This window comes from Dendrobates tinctorius, unplaced genomic scaffold (genome assembly GCF_039654945.1).
Source record: "Dendrobates tinctorius isolate UK_male_01 unplaced genomic scaffold, ASM3965494v1 ptg000007l, whole genome shotgun sequence".
NCBI lineage: Eukaryota > Metazoa > Chordata > Amphibia > Anura > Dendrobatidae > Dendrobates > Dendrobates tinctorius.
Window position 1 is genome coordinate 40,152,182 of NW_027361675.1, and position 19,628 is coordinate 40,171,809.

A 19,628-nucleotide genomic window follows, 5' to 3' on the forward strand; every position below is an offset into this window, starting at 1 on the left:
GTATTGGCCCCTCTAAAATCAATGACAGCTTGAAGTCTTTTGTGGTAGTGGTTGATGAGGTTCTTTATTTTCTCAGATGGCAAAGCTGCCTACTCTTCTTGGCAAAAAGCCTCCAGTTCCTGTAAATTCCTGGGCTAAGCAAAGAAAAATCAGCTGACAGCAAGTCAGTCCCAGGATGCACGTTCCAAGTCCAATGACCCAATCTGAAAATCAAGTGATACAAACAATAGAAAAGAACAGCATCCACTCGAGGTGATGAAAAGGAAAAAGCCTCATGGCAGAATAAAGGCTTTTTTCTTTTTCAATCACCTGGACTGGATGCTGTTCCTTTCTATTGTTTTGCAAATTCATTGGCTGTCTAGCATGAACTGCGTGCTTGAGATCTCCCCACAGTGGCTCAATGATATTGAGGTCAGGAGACAGATGGCCACTCCAGAAGCTTCACTTTGCTCTGCTGTAGTCAATGACTGGTCGACTTGGCCTTGTGTTTTGGATCGTTGTCATGTTGGAACATCCAAGTATGTCCCATGCGCAGCTTCCAGACTGATGATTGCAAATTAGGCCTGTTTCACACATCAGTTTTTCACCATCAGTCAAAATCCGCCAAAATTTGAAAATGGTGGATCCGCCATTTTTTCTCTTAGAGATACATTAGTGGCAGATTTTGGTGGATGGTCGTCCGTTGTGTCCGCTATTCGGCGGATCCGCCAGATTCCTGGCGGATTCTGTCTGAGGTGATCGGACTTGGCAACGTTTTTTTGGCGCCGTCAAAATGGCGGGAGAAGGCGGATCTGCCGTCGTCCGCCATGTGGTAGAATGGGCGCCTATGGACGGCGGATCCGCCGGGATCCGCTATTTTGCAGAATCCGCTAAATCGCACTGAGCATGCTCAAAAAAAAAAAAAAAAAGATACTTTTCCAGACAGTCCAAAAACTATATAAGGTGGGCTAATTAATCATTGGGCCCAGACATCCGGCAATAGCCAGACTGAAGAGACAGAGCCAGAGCCAGCACCTGCCCAGCAGAAAGACCCCCAGCTGAGAAGAGAGCCTGCCAGCCAGCCATAACCTGCCCAGCAGCAAGACCCCTGGAGCAAGAGGCCTGCCAGCAAGTGCCCAGCACCAAGCCAGGACGGAGAGGCCTGCTACCAAAGCCACCAAAGCCTGCAATTGTGTAATAAACTATTTGAGTGGGACATGTCTGTGGCTTGTCTGCGTGTGTGTGTGTGTGTGTGTGTGTGTGTGTGTGTGTGTGTGTGTGTGTGTGTGTGTGTGTGTGTGTGTGTTCTGCCTTCCTGCATGTATGTTCGTGGCCTCCCAGTGTTGCATGTCTGTGTGTGTATGTTTTTATTATGCTTTTTTTTTTTTCATACTTTAATTGTTTTTCTGGTGCATGTGTACTGAATTTTATTTTCATAGTACTGTAAGTTTATTTCCATATTTGCAATTGTGCTGTGATTGTGTTGTGTATTGTATGTGGTGTAACTGTGGTGTTTTATGTGGCGTTTCTGTTGTATATCATGGTTTTTTATTTTTCATTTATTGTGGTATTTAAAATAAAGAGCAGAGTAGCTCCTACTTGTGGAAAAATTTTTTATTTTTTTTTAAATAAAAACTGCTTAGAAAAACTGTCCGTAGTATTATTTTAAAACCAGGTAAAATTAAGTATAGGTATACGTACAAAAAAGTACATTAACTGTTGGTTTTTGGTATACAAGTGTGGTCATACTGAAGTGAGAGATTGGAATGTACACATGCAAACACTTGGGTATTCTCTCAGTTAGAGTTTCAGGGAATTACACATGCAATCACAGTGTGGTTACACTCTCAGTGAGATTTTCAGGGAATTTACACACATGCAAACACTTGGGTATACTCTCAGTGAGAGCTTCAGGGTATTACACACATGCAGAGTGTGGTTACACTTTTACACATATGCAAACACTTGGGTATACTCTCAATGAGAGTTTCAGGGTATTACACACATTAATACCAATGAAGATTTTTCTTTTTCTATGTTATTAAAATTCTCTTTATACTTGCAGATTCTTTCAGGAAGCACCGCCAGCCAGGGCGCAGCAGAGAACACTAGGCAACCAGTTCTATTTTCCCTGTAAGTATATTGGCCTGAAAGCTTTTTCTGATCCTTTGTATAGTAGCTTTACAAGTGTCTTTATACTTGCAGATCCGTTCAGGAAGAACCCGCCAGCCACACCGCAGGAGACCAGCAAGCCAGACCTCATCAATGTCTTCTTCTGAGAGCTCCCCCTCACATCATCAGCAAACTGAGGTAAATATATTTTTTTTTACTCAATTTTTTGTTTTTAACCCTATATGCATGTATTATGTTTTCACAGGAAACTGAATCTGAGGAGCTTCCAGGAGGAGACATGCAGGGTGGAGAAATGCAAGGAGAAATGCAACTTACACTCTGCCCCGCGCAGAGTGTAAGTTTAGCAGATACAAAAACTCACATACATACATAATGCTACACCCAACACAAACATTCATCACAGCACACACAATAACTACGCATCCATCCAACCCCAAATTTTTTTGTTTGTTTACTGTCTTCAGAATCCGGTGCCCACACTAGAGCGACTCCCAGGACATCCCAGCGTCGTCGAGGTGCTGCCTCTGGTGGTCGACGAACGGTAAGTAAACATTTATTTGGGTGATTCATTAATGAACCTCATGTGTTTGAACGTAATCATTTTTTTTGTTTTGTTTGTTTGCTTTTTTTCTTCACAGGTTTCACAGCGTGCTCCCCAACAACATGTGGAAGAGGCTCTAATTGATGTCGACCTCCTCATTGAGGTTGTCCAACCACGGGAGCCGCTGTGGAACATGGCAAACTGCTTACATGCCGACCAACCAACCACCCGACGGCTATGGGATGAGGTGTGTTTGGAGGTTGTAGAGAACTGGGAGGAGCTCGATGCGAGGGCCAGGGATTTTGTGCGTAAGTATTCCAATTTCAGTAACTTATATTCCAGCACGTGAAGTGTTGAATACTAACCACTTTTTTTTTTCCTTCACAGGTGACAGGGTTATCATACGGTGGCGGTCGCTCAGGGATCGCTTCAAGAGGGACTTCTACAAGGAGATGCAGGCCCTGAGTGGATCGGGAGGACACAGGAGCACCCCGTATAAACATTACAGAGCCCTGTCGTTCCTCCGGTCAACGATGGTGAGCAGAAGGTAAATATTCCACACACCATTTCTGTAGTACAAATGTTTACATGTTTAACCTATTTTTTTTCAGCAATGTTAAATGAAATATAAATATAATATATATTTTTTTCTCTTTTTTTAGCACCGTCTGCAGCACTCGAGAGCCTGCTTCTGAGTTGCCTCCCTCTGGAGGGATCCCTTTGGAGACCGCCACCGGTGACCACATTGAGGTATCCGACCCCTCTCTACCTTCCCTCTTGTCTCGTCCCTCTATCCCCTCCACCAGCACTGGAGCAGCAGGGCAGACTTCATCACATGAAGCTGTTTGTGACAACTTACAGTACCCTTTACCCCACCTCTCGGACACTGCCGCAACATCTCGACCAACTTTTGGTTCTGGCCGGCAGCGTCTGAGATGTCAGGAAAGGATGACCTTGTCTGACTGAGTCTGAACTCATTCGTCCAGAATGGTTTCCACATTTATGGACAACAGTTAGCTTCTGGGTTGAACATGATAAATCAAAGTATCATGGACCTCAGAAGCTACATGGAACGGATGAATGCAGAGTCAAACCAGACACAGAGACAATTTTTTTCAGTCAGTTGTCCGGCAAATGGAAGGTTTAAGTACTCACCAGCAGATGCATGTGATGCAAGCCTGTCAGAATGTTCTAGTGGCTGTACTCTCCAAAGCATCCCATTCTACCCATGCACCTATTCCATCACCTCATTCCACCGTCCATCCTTCCCCATCCATCCATCATCCTACCACCATCCATCCTCCTACCACTCCCTCTCCTTTCTCTAGTTCCCCATTCCATTCTTCCCAGTACCTTCCTTCCCCATTGCATTATACCCCAATGCCCTCACCATACCCACCCCCACACACGCCTTCAATGTTCCCACAAACCTCCTGTCCATCAACTCCCGTCCCAACCTCATGTTTTCAACCCCCCTTCCACTTCTGATCCTCAGCAACTCCCTTCCGAGTCCTCCAACCCCCCCTCGATGTGGTCAACCCCGTTAACCCCGCCGATGATATCCCCACCGAATAATACCGGCATCTGTAAAAAAAAATATTAAAACACTTTTCTCAAAATTACTAAACAGTATATAATTTTGAAAAAAAAAAAATGCAAAATAAACATGTTTTTGTTTCAAAAGAATTTTATTGTATAGTGTCCTTTTTTTCTTAAGCTCTTGGTAAAAGGTTGAAAGTACACCGGTGGTGTACAGATACCAATACACAACACATGGTAACATTTGCAAAGTACACCGGTGGTGTAAAGGTACAAAAAACACAACACTTGGTAAATTACACTAGTGGTGTATAGGTAATAAAACACTATTACCCACAGTTGATGTAAAGGTATCAAAACTAAAAAAGGAAAAATTGCTACAATTTTTCTTATCCAAAAAAGGAACCTTGGTAGAAAAAAAAAAAAAAAAAAAAATTATACTTGTCATCTTGCCAGTCGACGCTTCCTTCTGGCGACAGAAAATAATCCGCAAATGTGTCCCTCATTCTTGACACTGACTCAGTACTCCGAACACTTGTCTGCTGATAATCCCACAAGGTGGTTTCACAAACATTTTCTTCCATGGAAACAGGTTCCTTTGAAAGTACAAAATTGTGCAGGATGACACACCTTCACCACCTCATCCACATTCTCAGTTTTCATTTTTATGGCAGTTAACAGCACTCTCCATTTTGCAGTTAAAATTCCAAAAGCGCACTCCACCACTCTTAGCTTTTGTCAATCGATAGTTAAATATTTTTTTACTGTGTGTCAATCCATGACTACCATATGGCTTGAGAAGATATTTGGACAGTTGAAATGCGTCGTCACCTACACACACAAATGGCATTGGTGGGCCTGTTGTTCCAGGGAGTGGTCTTGGAGGTGGGAAATCAAAATTGTCTCCATACAAACGACAGCCCATTGCAGACATCTTGAAGACCTGAGAATCATTTGAACGACCATACGCACCAATCTCCACCGCAATAAATTTGCATTTGGCGTCTGCAATCGCCATCAGTACAATAGAAAAGAATTTCTTGTAGTTGAAAAATTCTGATCTAGAGGGTTTCACAATCCTTATATGCTTCCCATCCACAACACCAACACAATTTGGAAACTGGCAGATTTGTTGAAAGTTGTCTACAATCTCCAGCCACCTTTCCTGTGTTGGCTGTGGGATGAACTCCTCCTGTAGACAATCCCACAATGCCCAGCAGGTCTGTTGGACAATTCCAGATATTGTCGATATCCCAAGCAGGAACTGGTAATGGAGGGAGGTGAAGGATTCTCCAGTTGCCAGGAATCTGGTAAAAAAAAAAAAAAAAGGGGGAAAAAGTAAAATTAATACAAACTACAAGCCATAACATAACAATAAAAGTCTGCAGAATCTGAAACCTTTTAAAAAATAGATAACTTACCAAAGAGTCACCATCAAATGCTCCGCCGGTGATACAGAAAAGCGCATGTAGGTATCCCTTCTCCGGATTTGCGCTCCGACACGCTCCACCAATATATCGAACAGGTCCTGTCTCATGCGCACATAATTGAAGAACTTGTCCGGGTTATACCTCAATTCCAGGTATAGTGTAGAAAACACACCAAGGCTAAACCTCTGTGCATTTATCGGATGAATCCACTGCCGTTGTCTCTTCCTTCTCCAACGCAGGATTCGCAGTCTTTTCTCCCTCTGGAGAGCAATAATTGCCAACCGATTGCAGTGAAGATCAAATTCCACACAGAAGCTGTTAATACTCACAATAACTCCTTCCATTGCTGCCACTAGCTCTAAAACTTTTCAAACATATTGAATTACAACACCATAGCTATAGTTTCCAGGATCCAATCACATTTGGGAGCATTTTCCAAGAGCCAATCATATTTGGGAGCATCCCATTTTGGAGGTGTGGAAAAACAGATCCGTCAGAAAACGGATCTAACGGAGGGCAAAAACAGATGCCAGCGGATGGAACCGATCTGGTTTTTGACGGATCTGTACAAAAACCCATATATCGGATCCGTCAAAAAACGGATCCGTAACATCCGCTTGCATCCGTTTTTACACATTTATAGCGGATCCGCCATTTTCACTTTTTGGCGGATTTTGACTGATTTGAAAAAACTGATGTGTGAAACAGGCCTTAGCCTCCAGTATTTGCCGAATACGTGCTGCATTGATCTTTCCTTCAACAGTGACCAAGTTTCCTGTGCCTTTGTAGCTCACACATCCACAAACAATCAGCGATCCACCTTCATGCTTTAGAGTAGGAATGGTGACCTCTCTCCAAATGTAATGTTTATGGTTGTGGCCAAAAAGTTCAGTTTTGGTCTCATCGCTCCAAATTACCTGGTTTAAGAAGTTTTGAAGCTCGTCTCTGTGCTGTTTTGCATACTGTAGTCGAGATACTTTGTGGCATTTGCGCAGTAATGGCTTTCTTCTTGCGACTCGACCATGCAGCCCATTTTTCTTAAGTGCCTCCTTATTGTGCATCTTGAAACAGCCACACCGCTAGTTTGCAGAGAGTCCAGTATTTCAGTTGGTGTTACTTGTGAGTTTTTCTTTGCATCCCGAACAATTTTCCTTGCAGCTGTGGATGAAATTTTTGGTGGTCTACCTGACCGTGGTTTTGTTTATACAAAACCTCTGATTTTCCATTTGTTAATCACAGTTTGAACACTGCTGACTGGCATTATCAATTCCTTGGATATCTTTTAGTATCCCTTTCCTGTTTTACACAGTTCAACTATCTTTTCCAGTAGATCCCTTAACAATTCTTTTGCTTTCCCCATGATTCAATCAGTGGCTGGATGAAAGATTCAAGAGTGTCTGGATCCCAGAAACTCACTCAGCTTTAATGCATACACACGGATTACATGCAAACAGGTCACAGGTGAGGATGTTACCTTTAGTAGCCACTCAAACCCATTTGTGTCAACTTCTGTGCATGTTATCAGGCCTAAATTACAAGTGTATGTAAACTTTTGATCAGGGTCATTTGGATGTTTTGGGTTGTCATTGTGATTTAAAAAGAGAACACAGTAGTTTGACAATAAATGGCTTCACACAACCACTAACCATGAGTGGAGAAAAAGTTTTGGTGTTACCATTCATATTCTCTTAAAAAAAGGCCAAGATGGTGGCCAAGATAGTGTACCCTATACTTGCAAGATATATATATATATATATATATATATATCTTGCAAGTATAGGGCACACCTTAAGGAGTTACACAATTTCTAGGTGTAAACATTACATATTAAAGTCTCTGATCCCCTTTTTATAATATTGGTCTATCTGAAATCATCACTATTATTCTTCTTTGTAGATCTAAAGAAAAAAAAGCCCTCTAAAATAGGAAAAAAAGAATGAAGGGTTTTTATAAACAAATGGTGACAATCACTTTCACGCCGAAAACAGGTAATCACAGAAATAACATTTCAGGATAGTGGAACTTGTGTCCACAAAAGTCATCTAAAAACCACAAGGGACAAGGCCACCTTTACTTAAGTGCAACTTCCAAATAAGTAAAGGGATGTTCATCGATTCAATGCAAAGCTCAGAATTAACAAGCTACAATTTAGCAGAATACTTGTTATGAGAGAATTAAGTTTGTGGTATAACCTGTTCTAGCAAATTGATGACATATTAATACATACCTTTGTTGATTTTGTCCTCCGTAACTGCCGTAATTGCCAGGATCTAAAATCAGGAGGAAAACGGCATAAACCACATTACTTCAAACATTTGACATCATGAATTGCACTTACAAACATGTCAAAAAACAAATACATAAAGTACATAGATAGGAGAATCTGACATGAAAGATAAAACTATAAAATCCACCTAGAATGTATGTCCCCAGAGGGCAAAAATGTGTCTTTAATGGTAGGTGCACACGTTCAGTAATTGGCAGCGCTTTGGATGCCAGCACATGTCCTCTGCGTCCAAAGAGCTGCCGGGTATTGAACGCAGGAGAATCCGCATGTGGTTCATTGAACAGTGCAGATTCACCACGTCCAATGCATTGTATAGGTGAAATTTATCTTGCATTTAAAACCACAGCAAATCCACGCGGAAAAATCTGCAACGTGTGCACTGCATTTTTCATTTTGCATAGACTTAAATGGTACTGTGCAATGCAGCAGAAATTGCTGCGGATCCGCAGCAGAATCCGCAACGTGTGCACACACTCAGACAGCCTCAACACGTGCGGGGATTGCCTATTTGTTACACAATCCTCACTTGTTTTGAGGCTGTAACAGCTGCAGATTATGCAGCAACAGGGACTCGAACATAAGAACACTTCCAGATGTTCAGATAACACCAGAGCATGCTTGGATAAGATGTTATCCAGCACATTCGCTCATCACTAGTGGACAAGGGAATCAAGCAGGTGGGAAGCTGTATATAAAATGTTTGGCCCAGACGTGAAGCACCAAGCGCCTGTACTTGGTTTGAACAGTCATTCTGTGCCGACAGAGGCCCTTTAACGGCGAGCTTTGTACATGCATAGCACTTGTCAGAACTAAGCTTATGAGCATGTTCAATGGTGGAGGCCACCACAATCCACTTCTTCAACCACCATTATTATTATTTATTATTCAACCACCATTATTATTATTTATTATTCAACCACCACTACTGTAAGGCTATGTTCACACATTGTGTTTCTGCTTTTTTATGCAAGTGAAAAGCTGCTTTTTACAGTAATAGCAAAAGCTATGAGATTACAGAAATCTCATGCACACGATTGCTTCCCCGCCCCCCCAATGAATGGGAGAACGTTTCTTTTTTTGAAACTGCAGTAGGTTAATTCTTTAAGCATTTTTGCAGTGCTTTTTTACCAATAGAAAGCAATAAGAGTGCAAAAACGCCACAAAATGCAATCACACGTTTTGGCTGCTTTTTGCAGGGCTGTGGAGTCGGTAAGCCAAACCTGCGACTCCGACTCCTCAATTTCCCTTCCACCGACTCCACCATATATTGCTTACAATTAAGTAAAATATTTATTGTAGTACAATGTGAACATCAGACATTTAATAATTTTTATGATACAATAATCAAGACATTTAGATAGAACATAATATCTATTAGAAAGCAACTTTAGAACACAAAAAACTGTAATAAATTGTAAATATGTAATACACTATGTAATATCGATTACATATATATATATATATATATATATATATATACACACACACACACATATATATAACACTATGTAATAAACTATGTACTGTAAGTGGCAAAAAACAGTTTTCAACAAAAACATACTAAATAACATTTGTGCAGTCTATGAATTTGTTCTAAGAAATAGAATTGCCTCCATCAGATCCTCCTTCATAGATTACCTCAAATCTGACCTAATAATTTTAAGGCCAGAGAACAACCTCTCTACACTAACTTGGGTTGGAGGCAAAGCCGTAACCACATAGAATCATAGAATCGTAGAGTTGGAAGGGACCTCCTGGGCCATCTGGTCCAACCCCCTGCTCAAAGCAGGATTCACTAAATCATCCCAGTCAGATGTCTGTCCAGCCTCTGTTTGAAGACTTCCATTGAAGGAGAACTCACCACTTCTCGTGGCAGCCTGTTCCACTCATTGATCACTCTGTCAAAAAGTTTTTTCTAATATCTAATCTGTGTCTCCTCCCATTCAGTTTCATTCCATTGCTTCTAGTCTTTCCTTGTGCAAATGAGAATAAAGTTGATCCTTCTACAATGTGACAGCCCTTTAGATATTTGTAGACAGCTATTAAGTCTCCTCTCAGTCTTCTCTTTTGCAAACTAAACATTCCCAAATCCTGCAACCTTTCCTCATAAGACAGGGTTTGCAGACCGGTCACCATTCTGGTCGCTCTTTTCTGAACTTGCTCCAGTTTGTTGATGTCTTTTTTAAAATGTGGTGCCCAAAACTGGACACAATATTCCAGATGAGGTCTGACCAAAGAGGAGTAGAGGGAAATAATGACTTCACGTGATCTAGACTGTATGCTTCTGTTAATACATCCTAGAATTGCATTTGCCTTTTTTTGCTGCTGCATCACACTGTTGACTCATATTCAGTCTGTGATCTATTAGTATACCCAAGTCTTTTTCACATGTGCTGTCACTTAGCCCTATTCCTCCCATTCTATATATGCTTTTTCCATTTTTATTGCCCAGATGTAGTACTTTGCATTTCTCCCTGTTAAAAACCATTTTGTTAGTTGCTGCCCACTTCTCCAGTTTATTTAAATCTTTTTGAATCCTCTCTCTCTTCTCTAGTATTAGCTATCCCTCCTAGCTTTGTGTCATCAGCAAATTTAATCAGTTTACCATCAATTCCTTCATCTAAATCGTTGATAAAGATGTTGAACAATACAGGGCCCAGGACAGAGCCCTGTGGTACCCCACTTGAGACATTCTTCCAACTGGATGTGCAGCCATTTACGACCACTCTTTGGGTCCGATCACTAAGCCAGTTATGAATCCACCTAACAGTTGCCTTGTCCATTCCATACTTAATCATTTTTTCAATAAGGATTGTATGAGAGACTTTGTCAAATGCTTTGCTGAAGTCAAGATATACTATATCTACAGCATTTCCTTGATCCACCCAATCAGTGATACCGTCATAGAAGGAAATTAAGTTAGTCTGACATGACTTATTAGTTACAAACCCATGCTGACTCTGTTTAATCACTTCATTCTTATCCAGGTATTGACATACATGTTGTTTAATAATTTGTTCAAAGATCTTTCCTGGTATAGAAGTCAGACTCACCGGCCTATAGTTACCTGGGTCCACCTTCTTCCCCTTTTTGAAGATAGGAACAACATTTGCTCTTCTCCAGTCTTCTGGCACTTCTCCTGTTCTCCAAGAATTTTCAAAGATTATAGAGAGGGGTTCAAAAATTTCTTCTGCTATCTCCTTCGGTACTCTGGGGTGTAATTCATCTGGACCTGGAGACTTGAACTCATTTAGGCTAGCTAAGTGTTTCCTCACTATCTTTCTGTTTATAGATATCCTGGATTCTTCTATTCCCTTAATAGGACAGTGAATAACAGTTGATGTTACATTTCCTTTCTGAGAGAAAACAGATGCAAAATAGGAATTTAAAAGTTCAGCCTTCTCAACATCCTGTCTTACCATTTCATCATTTTCATCCTGTAAAAATCCTATAGCATCTTTGACTTTTCTTTTACTTTTGACATATCCCCAAAATCCTTTATTATTGCTTTTGACATCTCTTGCAAGCCTCAATTCATTTTCAGCTTTAGCTAATCTGATTTGTGCCCTGCAGGTTCTGCAGACAGCATTATATTCTTCTTTAGATATGCCTCCCTCTTTCCATTTTATAAACATTTTTTTCTTCCTTTTTAGCATGTGCTTAAGTTCTGTGTTCATCCATCCTGGTTTCCTTAACTGCTTCCTATTCTTCCCTCTTTTCGGAATTGTTAACAACTGTGCTTTGAGAATTTCATTTTTCAAGATTTCCCATCCTTCCTGGACATTTTTGTCTTTAAGGATATCCAGCCATTGGATCCCTCCAATTCTCTTTCTGAATCCCTTAAAATCTGCCTTTCTGAAATCTAACCTTGACGTCTGAGTCTTCACAGGTCTTCCGCCTCTAGTTATCCAAAATTCTAAAATAGCATGGTCGCTACCTCCTAGGGTCCCAGCCACTTTTACCTCCTCAACCATTTCCTCCCTGTTTATAAGGATTAGATCCAAGGTAGCAGTTCCCCTTGTTTTCTCCCTTACCTTTTGGAAGATAAAGTTGTCAGCAAGAGAGGATAAGAATTTCCTTGACCTGTTAGTTTTGCCTGAGAGAGATTCCCAACAAATGTCTGGATAGTTGAAATCTCCCATGACAACTATGTCATATTTTTTGGAGAACTTGGCCATTTGATGCATAAAGAGTTCATCCATAGCTTCAGCTTGCACAGGCGGCCTGTAGTAAATGGGCAACATCTCTAACTATTTCCAAGTATAAGGCTGAGTGCAGACGTACTTTTTGGCCCTGCGGCTTTTTCCGCGCAGAATGGAAGAAATCTGCAGGTCAAATTACCTGCATTTTTCCTGCGGTTTTCCACTGCGGTTTTCCCTCTGCGGATTTGGTGACAGGGGAGATGGAAAACCGCACAAAAGTAGTAACATGCTGCGGATTTTGTACCGCAGGAAAACCGCGCGGAAAAATCCGCAGCGTCTGCACAGCGGTTTTTTTTTCCATTGATTTTAAGGCTACTGTACATCACAATGCGGATATGCAACGTTTCTGCGCAGTAAAATCCGCTGCGGATCCGCTGCAAATCTGCATCGTGTGCACACAGCCTAAAGGAATTGCCTCATGCACAGTCAGTTTTGATGAACGGTTGAATTTTTCTTTTTCTTTGAGAGCAAGTGAAACATTTTGCTGAAATATGGTCAATCTGCTTGCTATAGGAGACGGAGTGAAATCTTTTTCCTTGCAGCAACGCTTTGCCTGCTCCATATCATCCAAATACTTGCCAAAGTCAAACTCCTCATCTGATGATGAAGATATGGCAGCAGTAGCACTGTCAGGACCCAAGTCCTCTTGCACCTGGCAGTCCTCCTGTAGGCCATTCATCCTAACTGCTACCTCAGTCAGAGCTTCTTTTCCTTTAGTAAGCTGTTTATCATCAAGCAATATACCATGACTTGGGTCCACATAAACAGCTGCCAGAAAATTTGTATTTTCCAATAGCTGTGTCTCTCTCCGTTTCATCGAGCAAGTTCTTCCACTCCCTTATGAAAATGCCAGGAGTTAAATCCTCAGCTTTCTAATTTTTTAGTCACGGTAAATAGGTGATTAAGCAATTCCTTCAATTCAGCCACCTGTGTCCATTGACCTTCATTTAGGGTTACCTGAGGGTTCGCCATATCTATAAGAAACGGTTTTAGCCAGGATCAAAACTAGGGGGGGGGCAGAACCTCATACTGTTCCGCAGAATCTCATACTGCACACCTCAGCTGCTGCAGAACCTTATACTACACACCCTTACACTTGAAAATAAAGCCTGCACCTTAAAATGTGATGAATGCAGTCTATTGATTCCAACTATCAATTGATATGTTAATGAAGATGAGCAATGCCTGTCCTGGGTGTCCTTTTGGGCAGCTATGAGGTGTACCTGACTGGTGCTAAGAAAAAAAAAAAAAAAAAGGAGTATTAGTCTGTGTGCTACCCGGCTTTCATTCTTTTTGGTACAGATAAGATATGGATAGACAGATATGGATAAATGGATAGATAGAGCAGATTTCTAATCTGCTTTTGAAAACATTATCTATGAGCTCAAAAACCTTTCAGGTGATGCGTTTTTTTTAAAAAGCTGATCTGCTTTTGCAGCTGAAAAACGTATCCTCAAAAAACGCAGCAAAAACGCTGTGTGTGAATGTAGCCTTAGATCAGGAATAGAACAGCCATTTATAGGACATTTCATAACTTTCCCAAATTCCTATGAAAAAATATTCAGCACATTCTGCATTGAACTACTGTACCCAATTTATTATATATTTTAGGAGTCGGACCATTCTATACCAACTCCACCAAAATGAGCTCCGACGCCACAGCCCTGGCTTTTTGGTGAATGAAATTAACTTAATTAAACATGTACTATAGGCAAATGACAATCTGCAATAGAAAGAGAAAATGTAGGAAAAAAAATGCAAAACCTGATTTTTGTAAGCAGGTTCTCTGCTGCTAAGAGCAGGTTTTGGCTGTAGAAAAAAAAAAAAAAACTGCAAAAAAGCAGCTTATGAACATAGCCTTAACCTGTGTAATGCCACTGTCAATCTTAAACGGTAGCATCTACAGTTCAAGTGCCAATCGACTACCCCCACAGCTGCCAGCTCGATGCTCTGATGAAGACAGGCTTATGGCTGGGTGCTCGTAGGAGACCATGATTTTTATTATAAACTGCAACACATTGGTATTGCAGTACACGCTACAAGTGATCAGATGACTGAAGGTTCAAGTTTTATAAAGGACCAAGAAGAAAAGTTTTAAAAGTTTAAAAAATATTTTAAAAATTTTAATCACCACATATCCCCCCCCAAAACAAAGAAACCATACCTGTATTTACACTCATAGAAGGAAGGCTATTAAAGGGGTTGACTGGGCAAAAGGAAACATTTACCAGAACTGAGATGTTAAAGAAAAAAACAAAAAAAAAAAAAAACAAAACTGATACTCACCTACCTGGATGCAGTGCAGGTCGCTCAGTGGTCTGGGCTGACACAGGGAGGGGAGATATCCCCATACCACCAGCAAGACTATGACAGTCTGCCATTGGCAGCAGCGGGTGACCTAAGTAGCACATCGGATGCTCTTCTGATGCAAAGGTTCTGCCGACTGCTGATGGAATGACGACGTCTCCTCTTCCTATGTCAGCAGCACAAGCCACAGAGCCACTTACTCTGGCTCCAGGGGTTTGAGAATTTGTTTAATTTCCAAGCCCCTGGGAAAACTTTCACCCCCAAACAACCACTAACGGTTGACACCATCACTACCTGGGCTTTCGAAAAGAAATATTAATCTTAAAAAAAAAAAAAAATCTTGAAATTTGAAATATTCATTGAGCTGGGGGTCTCATGCTAAAATACAAATGGCAAAATTGCTCAACAGCGATCCGCTCTATATGTACATGGGATTACTTGAAACCAGGCCCGTAGGCAGGAGAATGAATATTTCCTTTAAGTGGGATCAATATGCCAACCCAATAATGTGTGACTTTGTATGCCCACAGAGAAGGCACAACGTGTGAAAAAAATTAAAACTAAACATATATCCGGCAGTGTAACCAGCTATTTCTTTCCCTGTCACAGATGAAATTTAAGTATTTAATATATAAAAATAGTTCTAATAGAAAAGGAAACAAAACTTAAAAGGGTTTTGCGATTTAGGACCGGTTTACTTACCCTCTGCGGCTACATCCTACATATTGTTGTCTGCAGCGCTGCAGTCCTATCAACAACAGGGCATCCAACCAGTGATCTCAGTGAATCAAGTCGCCAACTTGGGACAGTGCCACTAAGCTTAGTGATTGGCACTGTCCACAACAGCAAATTCTAAGAGAAGCTGTTAAAACTCTGCACTGGACCAAGGAAGGGTAAGTAAATTATTTTTTATTTTTACTTAAGCCGGTAGAAGAGGGGTTTCCCCAAAATTGGGAATGCCCTATAAAATGTATTTGTTGCACTTTGTGGTCTTAAAGGGAACCTGTCAGCAGGATTATGCATAGTAACCTACACAGTGTCAGGTCGGCGCCGTTATAGTGAATGAAATGATACCTCGGTTGCTGAAATCCATCTTGTGGCTGTTTCTTAATCTTTATTTTCAGTTTTGTGTTAATGACATGCTCCTGTCCTAAGGTGAGGTTCATATATGTGGTGCTCTGATTAGGTATTCATAATGCAGACTGCTGACAGGTCACTGATCCCTCACTGACCTGACCCCTAGTTTAAATATTGAATATCACATAATGAATGAAAAAAACGCTACTGCAGGCAGGTGCCGGCTGTGGCACCTGCGCTGCAGCTTAAGGCCCTTTTACATTTAGCGATGCACCAGCGATCCGACCAGCAATCCGACCCGGTCAGGATCGCTGGTGCATCGCTAAATGATCGCTAGTGAGCGTTCATACAGAAAGATCTCACAGCGATGCAGCAGCGACGCAGCGCACGATACTTACCTTTCACACACAGCGATCCTGACGTCCTCCCGTCCGCCTCCAAGCGTCGCCACAGCAGGAAGTCCCAGCAGGAAGCTGACGAGAAATGGAGTCGCCCAACCCAATCTCGCGCGATCAGCGATGGACAGTGGGGGAGCCGGTCGGAGGTAAGTATCACACATAGCGATATCGCTATAACGTCACAAAACCAGTGACGTTTTAGCGATATTGCTAGCGATATCGCTATGTGTAAAACCCCCTTTAATCGTATGGTTACTGTGCACTTAATCCCTTTTACAGATTTACTTGATTGAAAAAAAAAGAAAGTCCTTTTAAAAATGGCACCTGGGGCGCCTGCACAGTAGCAGCTATCGGTTTGTATAGAGATCCGATAGCTGCTGTTGCGCAGGCAGCGCCATCTTGCTGGAGAAGAGGAAATAAAATGTCCTCCACTGATTTGGCGCCGTCTGCGCAGTAGCAGCTCTCGGAGATCGCAGACAGCGGCACCATCTCGGTGGAGGACTTTTTTTCTTTTCTCCATCAAGATGGCACTGCCTGCGCAACAGCAACTATCGGATCTCTATACAATCCGATAGCTGCTACTGTGCAGGCGCCATTTTTAAAATGACTTTCCTTGCTCAAGTAAATCTGCAAAAGGGATTAAGTGCACAGTAACCATACGATTAGGCTGTAGCGCAGGTGCCACAGCTGGCACCTGCCTGCAGAAGCGTTTTTTCATTCAGTATGTGATGATATTCATTATGCAAACTAGGGGGCAGGTCAGTGATGGATCAGTGACCTGTCAGCAGTCTGCATTATGAATATCTCATCAGAGCACCACATACATGAACCCCGCCTTAGGACAAGCATATCATTAACACGAAACTGAAAATAAAGATTAAACAACCACAAGACGGATTTCATCAAGCAAGGTATCATTTAATTCACTATAATGGTGCCGACCTGACACTGTAGGTTACTGTGCATAATCCTGATGACAGGTTCCCTTTAAAGTTATTCATTTCCCCCCAATATTAGTAAAGGGGTCTGTATAAAATATAGCTTAATCAACTAGTTAAAAACTGAAATAAGGACACAACATATTAGGTGTATTAAAATCAAGTCATGCCATTTCCCTCAATAACCAATCACCAGTGGGTGAACCAAGGGGAAAGTAACACAATGGACTATTCTACAGCTATAAGACCATGCTCACCAATTGCCTGAAGGTCCTGTACAGTGCAAATAGAGCATCCTTATGTGTATAAGGAGGAAGCATTTACTCCACACACCCCATAACCACAGAGGGTCCGATTAGAGGTCTCCAGATGCATTTCCTCACAACCTGAGGAGCCTTCAAAGCTATTTGCTTGGATAGACCACATCATATAAGGCTGGATCTGAGCCAGGAGTGGTCACTACAGGTGCAATGGACCAGGCGGTCTGGTGGAGCCCTCTAATCGGACCCTGGTTGTGGGGTGTGAGCGGTAAACACCCCCTTATACACACAAGGATACTTGGTTTGCACAGTACAGGAGCAGTCTGGCAGTTGAAGAATAGAGTCCATTGTGTTACTTTCCCCTCCGTACAACCACTGGTGATTGTGTGATATTTTGGAGCAATGGAATGACTATTTTAATGTTGTGTATTATGTTTTGTGCGTCCTAGTTTAGGTTTGCAACAAGTAGAGTTATTTCTGTTTTACAGACCTCTTTGCTAATATTGATATCAACATAATGAGGGGGGAGGATGTGTCTGTGCAAGGTTTGTTGCTACATTTATAGTCCTCAAATATAGCAGAAAAAATACAGAGTGAAACAAGGGAAGTTATTAAAAGATGAAAACAACCCCCCGGTTCAGTCACCAAACAGCGAGTACCTCAGCCTGCGGACGAGGTGTAGCCCTCCAGAGCAGGACCCCAGGACAACGTGTAGAGAGGCCGCAGCCTCGTCCGACACACGCGCTCAGCCCACCGCCATTACTGGGGCTGTACAGAAGGCCCCGCCGCCCTCCCGCTGCTGCGTCACTCCGCAGTCAGGCCCCACAGACACACAGGGGCACATGGCAGCTCCGGCTCCCTACCTGAAGACATGATGGCGACGATATTGCGGACACTGGAGCAGCAGAAGCTCAGCCACTATCACTTCAGGCTACAGAACGTAAGAACGGCGCGAAATGAGCGTGCGTCCCCACGCTCAGCGCTGTCACGCAAAGAACTCCCGGAAGCATACGAGTGACGTAAGCTAGCGCGCGGGGTGACTGGTCACATGGTTAAGTTCTTTGCGTGTCGTAAAGTGACATAAAGCGAGACTCATGCGGTAACTTGCGGTGCGGTTTCCATTTTAGGAATGGTCTGTATGGACCCGGGTTGTACGCGGAGAGGGAACGGTTTCCTTCATGTTATATCGGATGTACGCCGTTCACATTGGCGGGAAAGCAATGGGAGACGGTGCCTGGAATGTATGGGGTCTCTAGCTCCGCCCACAAGTAACCTTGTAGGGATGTCCGGGCTCAGCTGGAATCTGAGAGAGGAGCTGTGCAGCATGCCCCAACTGTGCAGCACGGGAACGGTGGGGAACCCTGTTGGGGGCGTGCTGGGGAGATTGTGGCCACACAAGGTGCCAAACCTACGTACCATGTCTTTCTCCCTGCCAGGAGGAGTTGTCAGAGGGATATTCAGCAGAAGCCAAGGCAGCAGGATGTAGACGAAGCTAAAGTTAGTTTCTTATTCTGCAATTTTTTCTCTTCTGTTTTTTTTTTTATAGGTTTAACAACAAAAAAAAATAATCATCACAATAATAACATACAATGCAGCGAGGTGTCCTGATGTGAATACACTTAAAAACAGCTACAAAAATTATAAAACTGGCATCAAAGTGGGCACTGAAGGGCGTTAATGAAAGGGTTAACTGACTTTGGGCCATTGATCTCACACTGCAGACATATAGAGCAGGGAGCCCTACATCTAACCCAGGTCTCTCCAGCCTGGCCCAAATGGGTTCTGGGCATCAATAATTTGAATAACTGATGTTTTTAAGGGGTTAAACCACTTTGGACCACTGATCTCACACTAATACATAAATAGTGATGCCCCGCATCAAACCCAGGTCCTTGCAGCCTGGCCCAAATGGGTTCTGGGCATCAGAACTGGCATCAAAGTTGGCAATCTGCCCATTTTCACAGATTTGAATAAGGCTACTTTCACACATCCGTTTTTGTAAATCCGGCACGATGCGGCGAAAATAGTGAAAATTGGATCCGGTTTTTTCACATAGAATTTAATGATCGCCGCATCGTGCCGGATGGACATGCGGCGCCTCCGGTTTGTGCCGGATACGGCAAACATGCGCCGTCCAGCGTCTGTAAAAAACGTTGCCTGCAACGTTTTTGTGCAGCGCCGGACCGGCTTTTTGAACAGCGCATGCCCGGGCACTGTGAGATTTAACCCCACAAGTGCCCGGCGAGTCTCTCTCTCCCTCTCTATCCCGTGCTGCGGCTCCTCTCAATACCGGCTCTCCTGTCCCCCAGTGCTGCGGCTCCTCTCCATACCGGCTCTCCCGTCCCCCGGTGCTGCAGCTCCTCTCCATACTGGCTCTCCTGTCCCCCGATGCTGCGGCTCCTCTCCATACCGGCTCTCCCGTCCCCCGGTGCTGCAGCTCCTCTCCATACCGGCTCTCCCGTCCCCCGGTGCTGCGGCTCCTCTCCATACCGGCTCTCCCGTCCCCCGGTGCTGCGGCTCCTTTAAATGTCCTCCAC

General features: G+C 42.8%; 1 protein-coding gene across 1 annotated transcript in view; it reads right to left on the reverse strand.

Annotated features, from left to right (window-relative positions):
* The window catches only part of TAF15 (TATA-box binding protein associated factor 15), a 94,374-nt gene extending 76,159 nt beyond the window's left edge, over positions 1-18,215 (reverse strand). The window contains exons 1-2 of the mRNA XM_073573787.1: positions 17,955-18,215; positions 7,850-7,892 (exon numbers count right to left, since the gene is read on the reverse strand). Of these exons, the coding sequence (XP_073429888.1) occupies positions 7,850-7,892; positions 17,955-17,964 (53 nt within the window). The 5' untranslated portion in view covers positions 17,965-18,215. The remainder of the gene's footprint in view (positions 1-7,849; positions 7,893-17,954) is intronic.
* Between the last annotated feature and the right edge of the window lie 1,413 nt (positions 18,216-19,628).